The sequence below is a fragment of the Merops nubicus genome, unplaced genomic scaffold (genome assembly GCF_000691845.1).
Source record: "Merops nubicus isolate BGI_N331 unplaced genomic scaffold, ASM69184v1 scaffold10764, whole genome shotgun sequence".
In the NCBI taxonomy this organism is placed as follows: Eukaryota; Metazoa; Chordata; class Aves; order Coraciiformes; family Meropidae; genus Merops; species Merops nubicus.
The window spans coordinates 22926-44192 of NW_008603608.1; the positions used below are offsets into that span (position 1 = coordinate 22926).

The 21267-nt window shown below is 39.4% G+C and overlaps 1 protein-coding gene across 1 annotated transcript; it reads right to left on the minus strand.

Moving 5' to 3' along the window:
- Positions 1-7212: 7212 nt before the first annotated feature.
- OSGIN2 (oxidative stress induced growth inhibitor family member 2) lies at positions 7213-18717 on the minus strand. The gene is made up of 5 exons (XM_008938724.1): positions 18567-18717; positions 13344-13480; positions 11175-11366; positions 10456-10547; positions 7213-8461 (listed from the first exon to the last, which is right to left on the minus strand). The coding sequence occupies exons 1-5, from the start codon at positions 18631-18633 to the stop codon at positions 7414-7416; spliced, it is 1536 nt and encodes a 511-aa protein (XP_008936972.1). The 5' UTR covers positions 18634-18717; the 3' UTR covers positions 7213-7413.
- Positions 18718-21267: the final 2550 nt, after the last annotated feature.

Consider the following 21267-nt stretch of genomic DNA (forward strand, 5'->3'; position numbering starts at 1 on the left):
ACTCTTCTGGCCAGGTTATATGACTTAAGATTCTTCAAATCCAGTTCCCTGGTGTAATTTAGCAGCTGTGATACTTTTTTTAGTTAGTGTCCTAGGACTGATGGACTCATCTGGAAGACCACCTACAACCATAAAGATTTCTTCATAGATTTTGTTTTGAGATGTAGGAAGTGCTGATAGAGAAGACATCTTCAGATTTGTTTGTGGCCCTCCCCTCTTGAAAGCACAGCTGCCTGTGAGAGACATTGTGGGGATTTCCACAGTAGTGCTAAGAAAAAGTTTGGATCAGCACATGGCTAAAGATACACCCAGTGAGTGTTCCTATTTTGGGTCCAGCTTGAGTTGCCTAGTGTCTAATAGGGGATGGTTTGGTTTCTAATTCAGTTGTATCTGCTCTTGAGTTGATGAGAAGCCTGTAGATCAGTGACCCCGATTTTGCTGTTTCAACCTGAAGCTGTGCTTGTATTGGAAACAACAGCTTAGACATCTAAACCTCTGCCCCTTCTTACCCATCACCGTAAGTCTAATTCCAAATCCATGTAACAAATCCTATTCATAGTACTGAAACTTTCCATTCATTTTAGAATAATTTTGTCATGGTTTTCAGCTCCAGACATTAGAGGAAACATGCTGGTTGGCTTACTGGTTTAGGCCTTCTGTTATGGAAGTTTCTGTGGTAGATGATAAAGGACATGATTACATGATCCAAGCCTTGGGAGACCAAATATCCAATAAACTACATCAGCATTTACATTACCCTGGAAGTCTTACATTAACTGGATCTGATGTTTCTTTCATTTTATGAAACATGCTGTTGTGGGCTAACCCCAGCAGGCAGCTCAGCCTCGTGCAGCTGCTCACTTGCTCCTTCCCTGGCAGGATGGGGAAAGAAGAGAATTAGAAGGGTAAAAGTGGGAAAACTCATGGATTGAAGTAAAGAGTTTTACAGGTAAAGGAAAAGCTGTGAGCATGAGCAAGGGCAATCACATTTGCTTTTTGCAGTTCAGAACTTTTCACTGCATACTCCATTTTTATTCTGTGGGGCTTGTGCTGTGTGGTTTCAACATTCAGTTCACCAGTTTTCTGAGAGTGCTTCTCTGGTGTTCACTTTCTTTAGAAGGTTAAAAGTTCAGTAACTCAGATATGATATCTAAAGTTCAGCTTATCTGCTTCAAACCACAGTCTGCAAGTGTCCCCACCTTTTTGAAAAAAAAAAAAAAAAAAAAAAGTTGCTCATCACCTAAAAATACATCTAAACAGAAACTTATCTTCAGATCTTGTTTCTTGCATTTTCCTGTGACAGACTGTTTGAGGGTTTATTGCTTTTTTACATTATGTATTAGCTTTGTTCACACTGCTCACAGGAATGAGATGCACACAGTACATAAACTAAATATAGTTTTTATTAGCAAGGCTTTTAAAGTACACTTTTGCATCCAGCAGCGTGGCTGAACACGGTTTAAAGCAGATGGAATTGCTCCCTGCCCCGCTGAGCCGCAGCACGGGTGCTGTATCCCTGCAGGAAGAACATGCCTAACTCCCTTAAACTCACCCTGACTCCCTGCTCCCCTACAGCAGCTGGGGCACGCACTGCCTCCTGGGGCAAGACTACCCAGATGCTCTCCCTGCTAAACTTTGCTTTCAGTTTCTGTCCCTTTGCCCTTACTCCCCCTCTTCTCCCAGAGCAGGGCTGACCTCTCCTGTCACTGCACCAGCTCCTCCATGCTGGAAGTGTCTGTGGTCAGTGTCACGTCCAGCCACCAACCTCCCACTGACTTCCTCCAGAGCGGGAAGCCCCCTTTATTGCCTCCAACCTGATGTGTACACCACCACCACATGCCAGTCAGTTATAAAAACTTTAGACAAAATCCATTCTCCCTAACTAGCAACTTCCCCTGCCACTTGCTTTAGCACTCTGCCCATACCACTCTACCCACCTTTGACTCGTTACCTCTCTTGAGCATTGGGTACAGCACCAGGTCCCTGCAAACCAAGACCTTTTCCCTCTTTCCAAATGCTACAGGTCTCTGAATGCATCTTATTACCCAGTTTGGGTTTCTTCGACTTACAAATTCCACATTTCTCCAAACCAACTAATAGGCTTCTAGTTGAAACTGCTTTAATGTTACTCCTTTAGCCTTCAGTCTGTCAGCAGTTCTCACATATGAAGATAAAACAAGCATAGAATGCAAACCTCAAGGTAGGTTTATCACCTAGTCAAAGCTGAGGTTTTGCTCACAAGTTGCATGCAGCTGGGAAGAATCTATTTCAGCTGACAGCAGATGTCTATATGCATTTACATTACTCTATAAAAAAGGCTGTGACCCAAGCAGCAAAAAGCAGGAAACTGAGGCATGATACTACTTGTAAATGTCCTTTCTGTGTATCTCTAAGTCCCAAGTGTAGTATGTGCATCAACATACAGCTAGGTGAATATGAGCCTTTACCTCATTTAGAACTAGGCTTCCACAACCACCATACCAGACCTAGCAGAGAAACGGGCAAGACCAGTGTTGGCTGCCCACGTTATGCCAGGTATATTGTAAGGTAGCAGGATCAGCTCTTGAACAGTAATAGCTCAGTTTTCACATACAAGCTGGTCCCAGGAGCCAACTGAGGAAAAATGAACCACTTCCCCCTCCTCAGAGTATCCCCTGGAACTGTATGAAAACTCTTTGAGTGCCTAGTCTCTAGCTTTTGTGGACAAACTATTTTGTTCTTCACACCTTTGAAGAAGAACCTAAAAATACCAGGTTTTCATAATATTTTGTGAATAAATAAACCTAGTTGTTCATTTTCGTTGTACTGGCGTGTTACATCTACAGAGGGTACCCAGGAACGTGAAGCTGAATTTTAGTTTATTCAGGAATCCACTGTAGGCAGCATAGGCTGATACTTACACATTGCCACTGATCTCAGAATAAAGAGATGGAGGAGGAAAGTGCAAATTAGATTAATTTAGTCTCTGGAACAAGTTGTTTCAAAATGATAGGAGAGCTAAGAATATGACGTAAATTTTTTTTTTCCCCTGGTTTTGATAACTACTGATAATCACTGGATTTTAAAAGTTGGCTTAATATGCCCTGTAAGTACAGCATGCAGACAGGTGTGATGTGCACTAAAGCTCCAGGGTTTGCTTGAGATTAAATGTTCTAGTGTCTGCAAAGGCAAAAAAACAAACAAACAAAAGATTTAAAACAGTGTTTTAAACCTTTAAAACACTGTTTATCATCACTATTCCTGTATTATACTATAAATGCTTTTTTCCCCGCCATAAATCATTGCTCATTACACCAAATTCATCCCTGACCTTACAGCCCCGTGTCACTCAAGCTTCAAAATTTAGCTAAATCAAAACACTTCAAATGTACCATATTGCCCCAAATTTGGTCTTTTTCTTCAGAAATGAAAGCTGCTTATAATTCAGTATCCTTGCTTCAAATTTCTATCAAAATAGGTGGCAACACGTTACACTAACAGCTCCAACACAGAGCTCCGAAGTTAGAGTGTGCACATCTTGGCACAAGAGGATGGGGACCACCAGCCCATCAGCACTGCATGGATTCACTTCAGCACCCGTAGGTTTGCAGTTCATGTTGTTCAGATTATTTGCTGCTTTTCTCCCATTGTTCCTCACTGGTCATTGCTTGTTATCAGTGAGAACTCACTGCAATTTAGGCCTGTCTCAAAGTTTGGGTCTTAATTTAATTTCCTCTAGCTTTGAGCAAGTACTCTGGATTTCTGGCTCTAGTCTTCTTTTCCAGGTTCTTGAGCTGTAAGAGAAAGAAGCTACAACCACCTCCTTCTACAAAATTATTATTTTTCATTATGCAACCATCACTCTATGAAATTAATCAATAAAAAAAAAAAAAGGTGCCTACACTTACCAGGCCAGAAAGAAAAGTATACCCCAACAATTCTTTAAATGCTAAGGACTAGGGACCTACAACTGTGGGATGCACTTTGGTGTCCCTTACTCAACCTCTAGGTGGTCGTTCTGGGAGCTTTACTCTTTCCATGCATTCACTGGCAAGCCCAGGCTGCTAGCCCAAGGAAGATTACCATTTTCCCAAGAGAGAAGAATCCAATGTTACTGTCACCCCTCTCTCTGGATTACTTGCAGAAAGGATTCCTGCATTTAGTCACCAGGGTAAAACTTTGCCTTATTCTCTCGTGGAAAATGTTTGGAACAGAAGTTCATCATCTACTGGAAACGAAGGGCTGTGTTGTTTCCTCCTGCCCCGTCGGGTGCCTCCATTTGTTAAACAGTCACACAGGAGGCAGACTGCCAGAGGAACTACGGCGCATCACAGAATAGCTGAGGTTGGAAGGGACCCCAGAGATTGTCTAATCAAACCTCCTGCCACGGGCAGGGACGCCTTTCAGCTAGACTGGCTTGCTCAAGGCCTCATCCAACCTGGCCTTGAACACAAACCTTAGTCTCAGTTCAACAGCTGGATACCTCTTTAAAATAATCTTAGCCATAATTTAGTTAGGAGACACATTCAGCATTGGAAACCAAACCCAAATGTAAGGGTCATTTTTCTACTAGCCTATTAGAAAATACACAGTGTATAACATACCTTTACAAATTCTATAAATCCAAATTCAAGTCCTTGAGCTAAAAATAATATTCTTCCTGTCTGTATTTTAGTAATAGAGCTGAAGCAGTCAGCATCCTTTTTAAAGCTGTGATGTGTTAAAACTTACCTTTCTCACTGAAAGATCTGAGAGAAGCAAACACCCTCTCTTCTGGGAACTATTATAACATACAGGAAATTCAAATGGTATTTTTTTTTTAAATCTGTGAAACAAAGTATGTCCCCAAAAGATGGCTGTTCAGTGCCAACACCCAACCCATAAAAAAATACAGCAAGTATAATACAATGCTTTAGGTAAAACTAAGGCAAAGCTTGAGTTTTTACATCTCTTTCTCTTTCAAAATACTGGAGGAGAGATAAACAAACTTCTCTCAGAATCAGAAGCCCCAAAGTGAGAGTCCAGCTACAACTTTAAACCTAGTAATTCCTAGAAGAAACAGGATGAATTTAGTAAAGCTTTGATTGAAAAAAGCATTTTTATACTGGCTTAATTAACATGATCACTGAGAAGGTTTCTCTGCCCGAATAGAGGATTTCACATGCAATTTTTATCTAATAAATATTGGCAAGATTGATGAAAGAAAAAAAAAAAAGCAGCAGTTAAACTCCAAGGTGTTGTAATACTGCAGTGAAAAATACCTGTGTAACAGCAGGAAAAAAAACCTCTGCTACAAATTAGTGACTACAACACACACAGCTTGCAAGTAGCTGCAATAGCTGAGGCTACAGATTTGCCTTAAGTAAATTGCTTCTGTTCTTTTGGTGGCTTTTAAAATGTTTTATGTGACAAATGAAAACCCAGTAACATGCCATGATATGTTGTATTCAGACATTTATATTGACAAAGAACTGAAGGAATTTAACCACAGCACAGATGTATTCCCAATATATTAACTGCAAAAAAGTTCTAGAATGACTAGGTATCACAGGTTTAGGACAGATTTATATTTACATGGTTTCTGCCAAAGAAAGTTATAGAATCTCAATTAAATTATGAAGAAAATAAGGCTAGAGTTTAGCAGAATTAAGACCAGCTCAAATATCAATATAAAAAAGTATGTTAACTAGTATTGACAATGCATGGTTAAATTCAACCATGCAGGCAATGCAGATATTGATACAAATGTTGCTTCAGTTGTTTATTTTTATGCTATTAAGGTGGCTCTAAACCGGAATTTAGTAGTAGTAGCATCATTTCATAAATTTCTTCAGACTTCCATTGAAAATAGTATCTTCTGTACTATTCTGTAATCCTTCTGTATTTTACCTTTCCAATTCTGCACCCCAAGTCTCAGTAACTGCACTCGGGCGCGTGAAGGGCTGCAGCAGCCACAGAACCCTGTCCTTCAGGAGGCAAACAGCACAGGCATTTATTGCACACAGGGATCTACAACCCAGGGAAGGGAGGCAGCTGGGAAACCAGCAAGCACTAGCAGTTTCACAAAGTCTAAGCCTAATTTCCTTTTCAAAATCTGTTCAAGTTCTAATAGGGAGACTTTAAATGATGCAAATACAGTACCTTAAACTTACGTGATCTTCAACATAAAATAAAGCCCCAAACATAACATCTATTCCATCACATTGGACCTGAATTAAAACATTTCAGAATCAGTTAAAACCAAGCACTTTTATCTATTAAGAGTTCTGGAAGATAACTTTTCTAACTAGCTGGTGCTAGTTCACCTATGGTGAATAACACATGTGCGTGTTTAGATTAACTACTCTAAAACCTGTTAAATGAAATCTGAATCTTACATTACGGAGCAGAAAGGTGAAACTTCAATTAAGAGGTAGGTAGAAGTTAAGTCTTTGTCTTTCATAACAAGCTTTAAGATTTATAGGAACTATGGCATGTTTGTTTTGGGTTTCATTTGTTTATTTTTTAGCTGGCTGTGAGATATAACCCTTTTTCAAGTTCCAACACCTGCAGGCTAAAATGGTTTAAGCGTTACATGCTGCTCTACAAAAATAAATAACCAATACGTGGTCAAATGGGAGATGAAAATATCTATCACCCACCTTCATCAGTCAAGTGATCCCATTTGGTCTTCCTGAGCCAGGAAGCAAAAAAAACTTAAGTTTTCTCACATTCTTAATTTTTCAGTAGTACACTAGATAGTCATTATATTGACACTGTAATAAGAGCACTTACATCAGTACTTTATTGTTTATGTTAATGATTATTTTCAGAAATGTACATATCGCTGTAGGGGAACATCTCATGTTAGCTTTTCTGCCCTCACCCATCTCTAGGCATAGCGTGAAAAAGCAGTAATAGATTGTGTCAAATTCTGTCAAAGATTAAATGGGAGTGCTTATTTTTTTATTCCCATTATCAAATAGGACAATTTTAACTGCTGATGAATACTTCTTGCTCACAGAAATCGTTCTTACAGTGAAACCCATTTTACTAAGTGCTCATTCAAAGTATTACTGTGGCAAATAAATAAAATCCTTGTTTCAAGCAGAAGGCTCCAGATTTGCTTTGGGACCAAGAATCGGCTTTGTACTAAGCAAGCTTTCTGCTTTTAGAAATTAGTTTAATTTCACGGTAAGAAAATCTTGTCACATTTGACACTAAAATGTAAAGCCACTCTGGTATTTCAGTTGAGTAGAGATCAGTTGTAATAGCAGATCAATTTTTTGTCTTTTGAAAAGGCAAGTATTGTAGTATCAGCATCCTTCACCAAGCAATACAAGCGCAGGTTACTTGTATACAACAGAAATGTGACTGCTATCAACTTTTGCTGCCAGTGAGTGTTCTGTTAGACTACGTCTGCAATTCTGTATGTGAGAGTTTCTAATGTCTCCTTTATGGTACTCCATCACCTCCTCCATCCCCACCTTCAATCAATTCGTGTTTCTTCTTTTGCCTTATTGCCAAGCATCGTGCAATGCCCAGTGCACCTCCTTTTAAAAACCGTACAAAGTTGTCTCCTACCAGAGGGCCTAAAGCAAAGAGGTTAGCTTCCTTAGTGCACTCATAAGTGTATGGATCAATCTCTATAGGGTTCCCCTTGCACGTGATGGGCTGATTAGAGTGATGACCTATGCTATGTCCGTGGTCCTTTAGAAAGAAAAGATTTGGGTGAGAACCTATCAGAACTAAGGCTACCGAAAACTTCAAAATTTTCTTCAGTCCAGAGGCACTCTGAAGAACACATTTCATTTCAGGCTTGAAGGAAAGCACATTGTGTTCAGGGAAACTAGTGTAAGCAGAATGTAGATTAGAGTCCCCAGCATGGGACTGAGTACACATCATGTGATAGACCTTATGGTATTCAGGGTAAAGCTTTTTAGGCAGCTGTTTGAAAATGAGGCTCGTATCGGTGACTCTCCTCCGAAAGACATGGATTACTGGGAGGTTGTTGTTGTAGGCACACAGCACCGCGTCGGCTGCTGTAAGTCCAGCACCCACTATCAGCACAGGGTCTGCCTTCCCACGCAGCTTTCCCTTGCTGATGGCAGCTCCGAAGTCAGACATGGAATGCAGCACAAAAGGAAAGTCTTCTCCTTCAACTTGCAGTCGGCCAGGAGAATCAAAGGTTCCTGTGGCAAGAGCCACATTCTCAGCAAACAGGCAGAAGGGCACATGAGAACCATCTGTTGCTCGCTGGTAACCTCTGACTTCCCAGTTTCTCTTAATCGCCGATTTCTGTCCATCCTCCATGTCCAAATGCTGTGTTGAAATTTTTTCATTCAGTTGGCCTCTGTCTTCCTCATCCTGCCCTCGGTAAAGCCTGGATACGGATGTTATGTAAACGTTGTCTCTGAAATTCTTTTGGAGGCCCATGACTTTAACATAGTGTTTATAATAACAAGCTATTTCTTCGGGCATTACTCGATCACTTTTTATATTTCTGAAACAAAATTGAACAGTTCCAGTTAATATTTAGACCTTCTCAGTAATTTGAATATCACATATGACATGCCGACCGCAGGACAGTGAAATTCTAAGAGGACTGAATCTGCTCAGTGCAACTGACACCGAGTTTGGTATCTTTAAGCACATTCTATTTGTTTTCTTGATACCTGATGCACAGGACAAACTTACTTTTTATTTTTTTTCCACTTATAAACCTTTACCATGTAAAGTGCTACAGTGATTAATAAATAAAGTGTAAAAAAAACTCTGCAGTGTCATGGTAGGTCTGTATGGAAGTTTTACGATGCCAGTTTATCATCACGACTCTCAACAACACAATACTGGCTAAACTTGTGCTCAGTAAGAATACACTTAGGATAAAATCCTTACTTAGGATTAAATATAGTAATCGTGAAGTGCCCATTTTGAAACTCGAGGTTCAGTATATTGCTTGAGTCAAGTATTCCTCCTCTGACTCTGCAGAAGGCCTCTCCCTCAGGTACATTAAGTGTCAAATTAAGTAGTTCTGTATCACAGGAATGAACAAAGCAAGCATGACACAGAACTTAATGCAATATGTAAACAGGATTATGATGTCCATGTGTCCAATTAAAAATATTTTTGTGCTGCAAATCCTGGCATTGTATTTATGTTTTTCTCATGTTTATTGCATTCTCATTTACAAAAAAAAAAAAAAAAAAAAGCTGAAAACATAGTTACTTTGACCAGATGTGTGAACTTTGCTGCTTCTTTAGACATAAGCTCTAGGAAGAAGGCAAAAAATCCCAGTAGTTTCAGGATTGCCCCTGAATTATGCTTAAAAGCTTATTTACAAGAAATCAGGCTATGCAGTCCCATAGTTTAGCAAGACAATAGCATATGTACTCTCAAATGTTCAGGTTACTACTCTGAAAATCCTGATGAAGTATTTATTGAAGAGGATGACGTGACAGTGCGATCCTTGTTACAAGGAAACTTAGGAAACCTACATGGCTAGAAGTTTTCATTATCATCACTACTTTTAAACATGTTTAACTGTAGTATAGCACGTCAGCATTTCTGTTTTTAGTATTGTTGAAAACTATAATATAAACAAATTAGCTTCCGATAATAAGCAGCTTATGGGATTTTAGTTAGTAAGGAGGCAAGATTACTGTGGTTATCTAAGAAAGCGATTAAAGAAGAAAGGTATGGTTTCTTCCCTGCAAGTGTTGTTCTGAAATGAGTAACAGTCTGCCCTTAAAGACCCAAGTACTTCTTCTTTTGCAATAGATGACACAAAACCAACTTCCTTTAATTTTGCTAGAATGAAGTCAGGAAAATTAAAATGTTAGGAACACCTGACGTAAGCTTAGTTTCTAAGTTCATCTGCTGACACAGACCTTTATGAACTAATTGTGTAACTGAAGTAAAAACAGTGAGCTTGTACAAGACAGCAATTTTTCTTCTTTAAAAATTTTCTAAGAAACTTACTACTAGAAAAAAAAAAAAACACTGGGAAATATTGAATTATGCTCTTAAAATTAAAATTCATAGATAGCAACGTGTCATATTCTGCAGCTTTGCCTGAAAAAGCAATACTAAAATATACAGCTTTCTAGGCAGGAAAGCTAGCGTGCACAGCAATGTCAGCTGCATCCCTGTTGAAAGAGGAACCTCCATAAGTTTTAAATTCCTGCCTCAAGCCTTCCCTCAGCGCTGATCAGAGCTGCCTACAGTACCAGTGCTTCACTGTGGTGTGCTGCTGAAACACACCACTGCCAGGGGGCATGCTTTTCATCCACTCAGAGCAATTGCTCTGGCCAACCACTGTCTGTTTCTTCCCCATCACAGTACGCACGCGGTAGAATCATCTCCAGTGTCATCAGGCAACTTAATAAACAAAAGAAGACCTCCTGTAAAGTTTGAATGTTTTCCAGGTCTTAAAATAACATTGTCTGGATTCTGATAGCAACTAGATTTCCCAAATACGTTACGCAGCGTCTTTACCTGCGCTTGCTAGCTGCCCACTCCTTGAAGGTGAGGCCAGGCAATTCCATCCAGTCTCCAAAACTGATTGTTAGCATAGAGCCTTCCATGGACTATGGGGAGGAAAACCACCATGTGTGATCAGATACATTTCAAATGGATACATTTATGTAAAACACAGTGAAGTTCCTCTCATTGAAGTTATTTAGTACCAGAAATAAAGTGCTAGAACATAACATAATACCAGGACATTATATGAAGTGTTGATGAACTATTTTTGTGTTACAGTTAGATACTATAATGAGCAACTACATGGTCTAATAAAGCAGAATGTGACAAGAGAACATATGAAACTGAAACTAAAAGCAAGTTATTTAAAATACAGAACAAGACAAAAAAAAAAGTTAAACTAACCGCATATGAACACACTAAGATTTAAGATTTAGTATAAAAGCACCTAGAAACAAGGCAGATGAGAAAAAAAGCCACAGAAAATACTCTTTGCTATAATTCATTAAACTTAAAAAGCCCACATAAACCAGCAATCATGGTCACAAACACCCACATGAAGGAAACTTTTTACTTTCCTTTATCACCTCCCCAAGACACACAGGCTTTAGTAACTAAGCAGTTGAAACTGCAATTGCCATTACTATCTAAAACAGCCTTAGGCAGTAAGAAAAATCCCAAACCACAAAATTACCAAGTTAGCCTAGAAGTGACATGAAATCTTTACTCACATGCCAAGCTCCACCAGGTGGTCCTTTACCAAGCACTATATGGGGAATATAATTATGCTGTTCTAGCTTCCAGTGCAAAACTGGTGGGTAGTCATAACCAAAGTCAGCATCAGGATGAAGCAATGTATCAAAAAGCACTGCAACTGGGTTTGAGGAGCGTCCTTCGAGGCCTTCAGACAGGTACTCCAGGTCCTAAAGTGGGAGAAAAAGTGGGATGTTCACTCAACTTTTACTGTTCCATCATGCTATGCTGAAGTACAGAAGTTGCACTGCAACATAATGCAGAATTAGTTCAAGCTGCATTTTGAAGTAAGCATTTAATCAAATAAGTACTCAATCAAAACACTTCTCAGGAATAATTGCCGTGACTCAGTTCTTCTGTAACTCTGAATAATGCATTTCACTCCTTTAAAAATCACGTTAGTAACACAGTATACTGAGGCAGGCCAGTATTTGAAATTCATTGCAGGAAAAGAAATATAGGGAGAAATATTCACAAATCAGAGCAACTTAGTAAATTATAATTTTAGTAATTTATAATTAGTAATTTATTTTAGTAATTTATATTTATAGAAAATGGACTGCTATTAATAAAGAATTGCTGGTATTTCTAGGATACCCATTTTAATAAAGCAAAATTGGAATCTAAAATCATTAAGTGTTAAAGTAAAAAAAGCTCCTTTGAAAGCTCTTAGGAAGTTCAACAGTAACTTAATTGTATTTTGAAACAGTGAGGTGTTACAAGTATTATTTTTTAAAATTAATGTAAACTAGGATTATTTTACAAAGTTAATGTTGAGAACCATTTCTAGAACTTTGCAAAATGTTCACATTTCTGCATTTGTTAACCAGTTGTGATGGAAAAATTTCATGATGCAATGGCAAATATCTGAAGGGTGCACAGAGATTTGAAGCAAGAACTAGACATAAAGTCAAGTTTTGCTGACCAGACAGGACAGTTTAGCTTCCTAAACTGGGAAAATATCAGGGGCTTACACGAAACAATCATAACCAAAATTTTAGGCAACTCGCTCTCCTGCCAAGAAAAATAAACCTTGAGATTTAAGGTTAACATTACACGCAAAGAGCACAGCACTAAAACAAAACCAAACACCAAAACTCAAATCCAAACAACCTCTGCTTCCCCACTACAAACACACAAGCATGTTTATGTTTCAAATAAATGAGTCAGGCAAGGAACACAGTTAGTGACAGCACAGTAAGTAATCCACCAGAAGTACAGCGAGGTAAGCTGAAAACAATGATAACATGACAAACAAATGGACAGGTGGGGAGGAAAAAAATGGAGAGTATTTAATGAATCAAGTCAAACAGAAAAATTAGATGTGAATGAGGATAACAAACACAGCACAAGAGCAATTGTGAGTGCCACACCAACACTGAAGGGCTGCACAGCGTTCAGAGAACAAAAATGAGTTGTGTTTATGGAGGATACATGTCCCTGATGTTACTAAAAATGAAGTCTTAATGAGAATTGTACCAATTAGGAAGTTTTTAACTTGAAGTATGTGTACTTGAAGTATGTTAGCAGCATGTGTTCTTTGATGACAGTGCCCAAACATTCTAAGACAAGAAAGCTGGAATTCCTTTATCAGCTGCACACTGATCAAGTGGTGCCTCAGTAAGAACATGACAAAGGGCAGATTGTAAAACCAAAAAAACACCACAAACAAAAAGCCCTGAAGAACCACAAAAACCACAGCATGCCCCAGGATTGGATCTAATAGTCATGAGTTGATTCCATTTACATTAACAGAATAACAAAATAACTTATTATTGGTGGTTCTCCACAATGCCATCGGCAGAACTGCTTTGGATAAACCCTTCTTAAAATACACTGCTTTTCATCCCCAGCGCCCTAACAGAATTTGTTACAAACCACTGAAGAAGGTATATACTGCTCTTTATTTTACAGGCAGGAGAAAGAGAGGCCAAGATATAAAGTTAGCTGGTTGAGGGCACACAGTTACTGAGCTTCACAGTGGTCTAATTCTTTGTGGGGTCAGGAGATTAAGCTTTTTCTTCCCTATGGCACTACTTGGGTAAATTGCAAAAGCATTTTAAACAGGATCACTGAAGAAAGCCAACTGGTTCACAACACAGCTTGCAGTAGGAATAGAGCTAGGCAAGAAGGCAAACAGAGCTTACCTGGTCAACAATAGAAAGATGTCGAGCTTCCTCCAACTTCGTATGTAGGACGGGGTTTGGGTGTATAGCGTCAGGAGACAAATATGGCCTGTATCCAGACAGCAGGTAAGAAAGACAAATTCCTGAAGGTCCATTTCCTATTAAAGAAAGAAGTTACTTTTTTTTTAGTAAAAATGTCAATCATCTATAATTTCTAAGTCACTAAATAAGCAGCAACAGAATCACACCAAAGCAGGATAACACAACACTGTCCTGATTCAGAGCAGCTGATAAACTTCATAGTAAAATAAAGCCTACCACAGGAGCTGCCTCCAAAGGAGCTGAGCAAAACCTTTCTCACATAGTAATACATGAATGTATGACTGTTTATACCATGAAAAAAACATGCATATAAAGGAGTTAAATGATACAGTATATAAAATTCACTATTCTTGATTGAAAATGGTCTGATGGATAAGACCTGCTCTGCCTGTCAATCGCAGTGACACCTGACTATTATTGCCACCTGACAGCTTTGCATTCCCATTTACTCTGGGGACAGTAAAACACAGAACAGACAGTCCAGAACACACGCTTCTCAGGTCTGCCCCAAAAAATAAATGGAAGTCAAGCAAGGAGGAGAGGACTGCAAGTCAGATGAGAAGTTGCAGAGCGAGCACAACAGCAACATCAAAGCTGAGTGGGAGACCAGAAACTCAAGTGAGACCACAATCATTGCTCAGCAACAATATCAATCCAAACATCTTTCTAGATCCTTTACTTTGTAGAGTTTTATAATTCATATATGTGCATTATTTCAATTTTAAGTCTAACTTACTTTCCAGATATTATTAAAGGTGTGAAATTGATGGGACAAAAATATTACCGTAAGGTAATTCTTTCTATTTATTTGGCTAGTATTAAACAAAGTAGGGGACCATATTTTTATAACATGCAAATACAGAAGTAATGTTCATGTTGCAAAGTCAGGTACTGAAAGTTAGAGAAAGCTAAAGTTTCAGAAGTGAGGGCTGTGGAAAAGAATGTAAACACGAGTACCTGCTGTTATTTCTATGGCGCCTCTTTCTCATCAACTGAATGAAAAGATTACAGTCTTCTAATCAGGCAGTGTTTAGAATTTTGTCTTCGTTTTCCATCTAGAGTGGCGCATAAGGTATTTACCACACACTACTCAAATTCTGGACTAAAGTTACTAATTTATCTGTGTTTTTATACAGAACTCATTGTTAGGGTGTTAGCTCTTACTTCCTACAGTTTCAACTCTTGATCTCAAGGGTTCACCCATCATCCCCACTTCCTCATCACCTCTGCATGCACTATTTCTATTATCTGTTAACAATCCCACTTCTCCAATGCCCATCTCTTTTCCCTCTTCTGATGGCCCAGTCCCTAAATCACCCATCAGTTTGCCAACACCCTGTTCACTCCCAGTCTCTTCATCAATCATAGAATCATAGAATTGTTTTGGTTGGAAAAGAGCTTTAAGATCATCAGGACCAACCATTAACCTAACGCTGCCATCTCAACACTAAACCATGTCCCTAAGCACCTCATCTACACAACTTTTAAATACCTCCAGGGATGGTGTCTCTACCACCTCCCTGAGCAGCCTGTTCCAATTCCTAACAACCACTTCTTTGAAGAAGTTTTTCCTAATGAACAATATAAACCTCCCCTGGTGCAACTTGAGACTATTTCCTCTTGTCCTACCACTTGTTACTTGGGAGAAGAGACAGGACCCACCTCACTACAACCTCCTTTCAGGTAGTTGTGAAGTGATAAGGTCTCTCCTGAGCCTCCCTCCAGGCTAAACAACCTCAGTACCCTCAGCTGCTCCCTTTAAGATCTGTTCTGTAGACCTTTAACCAGCTTCACTGTCCTTTAGGCATGCTCCAGAACCTCAGTGTCTTTCTTGTAGACCACTTTTTCCTCTTCCACCAGGCTACACTCATCACTCCAGTTCCTAGTGACAGGATATCCCATACTTTATTACAATGTTGTGCACACAGACTGGTCACAGCCATGGGCTACAGGAAAATCATAGAGGCTCACTATAGAGGAGCTCTTCAAATGCTGAGACTGCCAAGTTATAAGAAATTGTCAATAAGCATGTTTTCTCTCAAGGCCTAGAACCCTGATAAGTATGTGAGATTGCACAATGGCTCCTACTAAATCTAGCTTCTGCACCCAAATAGGGAGGCAAAAATAAAGGTATCAGAGTGCCTGTGTCCTATAAGGACCACACAGCACTGGAAAAAGACTGTAGGAAAGCCATGAATGTCCATCATCGGGATCTTTGAGGCAGTCAGAAGTCTGGAACAGAAGGTTTAAATATTGGTGATCCTAACTATATTATTTCCCAAACTGTTTTGATTCCTTTTTTTACCATCTGAAAAAAAGTCCACAAAGAATCTTCCAGAGAGTGGAAATGCTCCGTCCTACTCTCACACTGTTCCACTCTCCCACAACCAGATCAGCACGGGACAGCTGGGTACACTTCAGTCCAGGAATTTAAAGCTTACAACAGATGCAAGCCTCTCCTGTCACCCACACTCCACAGGAGGTCGATGTGAGACAGAATTTTATCAATACGCTGAAACCATCCATAACAAAATCATAGGAAGTTGTGAAAACACTCTAATCACACGTACAGTTCTCACAGCCATTCCCATGACTGAGTAAATCCTGAACTATTTTTAGAATTCTATCTTGTGCACAGTAAAGAATTCTGTTTCTTTTTACAAATGCATAGCTAGATTTTTTTCTACTAGGGTGTAAAGGATCATAGTCCACAATGGAAAGAGAAAAATGTGCCCCATATCCAAGGATGCTGTGCTGAAGATTACTCCTACTGGATAAGATTAAAAAGAAACACATGAAGAACAAAAGTTTCCAAAACAAAGGCTGGCAAGAACCAAGGAATTTACTGAGGATGGGATTATGCTGAGGTGAATTACTGACCCTGACCTCCCCTGGAACCATCCAGAGAGCTGAGCTGATCCAAACCCAGTTCCTGTTCTTTGAGCAGACTTGAGTCCAAGGGCAAGAAATTCCCCTGTGGATACGCTCTCAAAACACACAAGATGAAGGTTCAGCTGCAAGGTCTGCAATTACGCTCGCTATGATGTTCTCAGAAAATCCTTGGGGGGAAAAAAATAATAAATCTCTCTATTTACACACTACGCCTCCAATAATGACTCTGATCACAACTGACATATTATTACTAGAATACAAATTTTAAATTTACAATCATTGGTCCTGTTTAAGGAGCAGTTAATATTTTCTTTGAATAGCAGCAGACGCTTCTCCCGATCAACAGTAAACTACAGTACAAACAGCTTTACAGGTCTAGACTTAAAGCAAATGATCAACTTCAAACATCATAACAGCCTTGCTATTTGACTGAAAATTTAAAACATTGTGTTTACACAGTAGTGATCAAAACTAGTGCAGAAGATGAAAGTGTTTAGCACAGAATATCCTCTAAGATTTAGAGCTCCAGCATGAAATTTTTCAATTCCAGATCATTCAAATGGGGAAAAAAACAGGTATAGGCCAATTTCTTGAAGGCAACTACAGCAAAAAAATTACTTGGTATTACCACAGCAGCTTAGTACTTTATGCAGAACTGCAGCACAAGCTTAGGATAAAGTCTTAAATTGGGCATCACACAGGGAAAGATGGGATGAAGTTAAAGAAAAGAGTATGTAAGTTACTGCTCTGTCATTAAGTAAGCACGTACCACCTTTTTCTTTGTCATTAATACAATAGTGCAATGAGAAGATGGTGGCACCAAGAAGCTAAAACTACGTTTAATCCCAGCACAGGGAAGATTTAACTAGTGGACTGTGTATGTGTATGGGGGTTTACAACTGTCTTTGTATTCTTCTGCTGCATTATTAAATCATTTTAGATCCCTCTTAAGGGTCTTCAGACGGACAGCAAATTAGTGACCATAGGCTGCCAACAGAGATCAGCTTGTGAAGTGTCCCCAGGCTATCTGTGAAAAACCATTTGGGCAAATTTGCTTGTTTTTGAGGAGCAATAGCCAAGGCAGCTGTGTTTGGTACCAGCACTTAGAAAGGCACCCTAAACAAAGTAAGTATGGAGCACAGGTATTTGCATAATGCACATTTGCAAAACTAAACAGTGAAAACTGAGTCATTAACCATATGGCAGACCTATACTAAGGATGACAAAACGCCAGAAAACTGCTGCTCTTCAACTATGGAGCAGAACTCAGCAATTCCTGTCTGTCACATCCACATAAGTCTATTACATGAGCACTATTTTAAGCTATCATGAAGGGAGCTCTGTGACCCGGCGCTGAACAAACACCCATCATTCAATGTTCTGGAGATTTCCTGTGAGCACATTACACTGAAAGGTTATTCTCTAGAATCTCTGCTTCTTTGCAGGTACAGTTAAAGCTGTCCATTTGCTGTAGTCCCAACAGCTTTGGACTAGATTATTGAAAACCTCCTTTACTCCAGATCTTTTCTTTATCCTCTCATCAAGTCATGGTGGTAAGGAGCTGGTGACCAGCTGTTGCTGAAAAACCCTGGCCCAATACAAATCATCCTAGCACTCTCAATTAAGCTGTGTACCTAAGGAGCCTGGCGCTCTGCTATCCCGTTATTCTGTAAGATTTTACAAGTACAAGCCTTTAACTACTTAATTAAGAATACAATTTATTGTTTTAAACTGGTTTAACTGACGGGTTCATTTTGGAAAAGATGGGACATTATTCAGACGCTAGTGATGGATGCAACAATGAAAATGGCAAATAATGAGTGAGGTTAGCATCTCACCAACATACAGCACACATCATGCTTTCTGATGTCCCATCTGACCCCATACATTTATACTGATGCATTATCAAGAACCTCCATGCAACCTGAAGCAGACATAAAACATTAATCAAACCCTATGTGATCAACAGTAGATCCAAAAGTTTTTCCATTCAGACTCACATATCTGCTGTCAAATAATGCAGCTCATTTTGCCAAAGCATAATGTGAATTCAGATACATTCCAATAGCAAGTCCCGTAATGTAATTTTATGGTGGTGTTGTTAATCACAACTCATGTATTACTCTACTAAACATCTTCACTGTAAGGATGCTAAGCATTAGTTATTTAATGATAAATGACTTCATGCAGCAGATCTATAAAGGCAATGACAGTGACAGAGAATCTTAAAAAAAATGAAAAAAAACTCACCTATTATTACTACAGGCAGAGTAAGGAGAGAGTCCTCAGGCATCACAGTTTCTTCAATTAAAGGCATTCTTTTAATCTTCCTCCCTAGGCTGTCACCAAAATACTGGACGAAGGAATTCAAAAGCTGTCCTTCAGTTTCAGGGCTGCTGTAACTTCTAATTAAGAAGGACAGATGGGAGAAAACTAAAATGGAACAGCTGAACTGTTGTCAGAACAGTCTCTTCAAAAATAAAGTTGCTTTCAATGCTTTACTTTAAGAGCTACAGAATTGGCAAAACTGAGATCAAAACAGATATGCCTCATCCAATCTAAAAAATTTTACTCTTCAGCACAACCACAGATACCCCACAGAGCAGAACTCATTCCTTATGATCCTTATCAGAAGAGGAGAGATACACACCGCCTAGCCAATTAAGAACATTAAGGCCAGCCAAAGGCTGAAGGAGCAACTAAAGTCCAAGAGAGCAGCCCTTCACATCCCTTCTTACCTGCTGAGCAGCACTGAGGACTTCACCTCAACACACTTTTGCCCAGGTAGAAGTAAGGCTGGTTAAAGCTGGCAGTGGTGTGAAGATGGAGAAAAGTGTGACCCCTGTAAGCCCTAACCACAGCCCATTTTACCATGGTTAAAAGAAAACTTTTTCTAAGAGCCAAATATTGCCATGCAGTCGGGTCAGCTACTGTGCAGCAGACTGCTTTCAACCTAGCCACTTTCCTGGATTTTCCTGGGTTTCTCAGTTCTTTCTCTGCAGCAGCTACTTAGTTAGGTCCCTCTCATAATTCTTCACCATCCAAATGTGCTTCCAAACTACAAAAAATTGGTTTATATTGTTTGCTGTTTACTTAGGAGCCGTCCTTGAAGCCTTTCCAGGGCACTGAAGAAGCATGCACTAGCAGTTCAGCTAGAAAGACATGGGCAAATTAAAAAATGTCTGTTATTAGCAATTACTTTATTAAGTCTTGAAAATAAAGAGTTAACAACATTTTAATTGAAAATACCCCAGTCAACTGATCTAAACATTTTTTCTCTTTACAAACACAGTTGTTATTATGAACTTAATAAAGAAAAGTACTCTTATTTACTTCCTGAGAATCCACGTATCTTAAAGCTATTCTAGTATTTCAGGACTTACTTTCTACACAGGACCAAAAGCATAAGACACTGACCCTCCTCCCACAGCCTTCAGGAAGCCACATATGCTACATGCCACCTCGACTCCCAAAGAACTGAACGTTCTGCTACATATTTCAAAAGCCTTTCCTCAAAAGGGAAGTCTGAAGTAAACCAGAGACAGAGCTGTACAGTAATAACAGCACCAGCACACACTGTAATACACCTCTCTGGAGGTTATTTCCTTGTAAAAAAAGTGTGGGGAGAAATTCTAAAGTATTTATTTCAGAAAGTACTTGATGTCTCTATTCCCTGCACTACAACAAAAAGAAAGTTTACAAATTATGTGCTTACTGTTTGGTGGTACTTGGAGGCATGTAACAAAAGAGTTAGATGGAGGTGAGCACAGGGCAGAGAGAGGACATATAATTATCATATTGCTTTTTCACCTCCACTTTTAGATAGACAGAGGTGGACTATATTTTCCGACCTTTCTCAAAGTTAACTGAGGCAGTAATACCCTATGCTTTGCAAAACACAGGCTTAAGGGTAGCATGCAAGTTTTAGCATGGTTTTAATATACCTGCTATGCTAGATGGAAAATAAAAAACAAAAGAAACATTTCAAAACCACTTTTATGGGATATACCCACAGTGCTTGTAGGCTACGAAAGAATCCTTCAAAATATAAATGTTCCTTCTGTGCCGCTTAGACAGTGTAGCCCAAACAAACTGCCCAGCTGGTTCAGCACAGATTCTAATTTTGCACAGAAACAACCACATAGAGCACCCAGTTTCTCAGCTATTGTGCACAGGAATGAGAAGAAGGGCTGTGGTCAGGAGCAGGCTCTTCCCTTGCAAGAGCATCAGACCAGAACCCAGTAACATCTTAAGTTAAGGGCCACCATCGTCCTAACCTCTGAACAACACCGAAAGCCACCAAGCACCAAAAGTTTTTTTCTCAATAAAAGCTCATTGTGGACAGCTTTGCAGTGGTGGGGATTTGGTAAAAATATCTATGGCTCTAGTCCTGCAGAGATGCAAGAGGGGACAATGACGAGTCGGTTCCAAAGCCAGTGCTGAGTTTACCCTGTGCTGGTCATACCACATAACCTCAGGAGTTACATTCTGTCACACACCTGGAGTCTAAACATGCTTGTTTATTGGTGGTGGTGGGTTGGTTTATTTTTCCGTTTGATTTTAGTGCCTTTCAGTTACTTACATTTTTTAGATCGATATGAAAAACCCATTAAGAGAAAAAAACATAAACATAAACGTTTTTCCTGACTTTGAAAAAGAAAATAATAATACTTCCATAATAACTGTCTTAATTTGCTGGAAGGTGTTAGAATAAGAGGTGCCTTTTTCAGGTAGCCGTTTTGAAAAATCCAAGAAATTCTTACATACTTTTAGAAAAAATGTATGTAAATGAAGTAAACTGACGGTAGTGGGCGGTTAACAGAACAGTCGTTACATAAAATGAGTTTAGATTTGGACGTGATGTGGCACGTTGGGAGGCAGATCGCAGCCGGCCAGACGGCTGGAGCGTGCAGGCGCCGGAGGCGCGCTGCCCGCGGGGACCGGGGTCCCT

Excerpts from the sequence above, each read along its gene's own strand:
- OSGIN2 (XM_008938724.1), bottom strand. The coding sequence starts at position 18,633 with ATGCCTTTAATTGAAGAAACTGTGATGCCTGAGGACTCTCTCCTTACT. Across the intron at positions 11,367-13,343 it reads ATCTTTCTATTGTTGACCAG|GACCTGGAGTACCTGTCTGA; the intron begins GTAAGCTCTGTT and ends CTCCCACTTTAG. Across the intron at positions 10,548-11,174 it reads CACCTGGTGGAGCTTGGCAT|TCCATGGAAGGCTCTATGCT; the intron begins GTGAGTAAAGAT and ends TCCTCCCCATAG.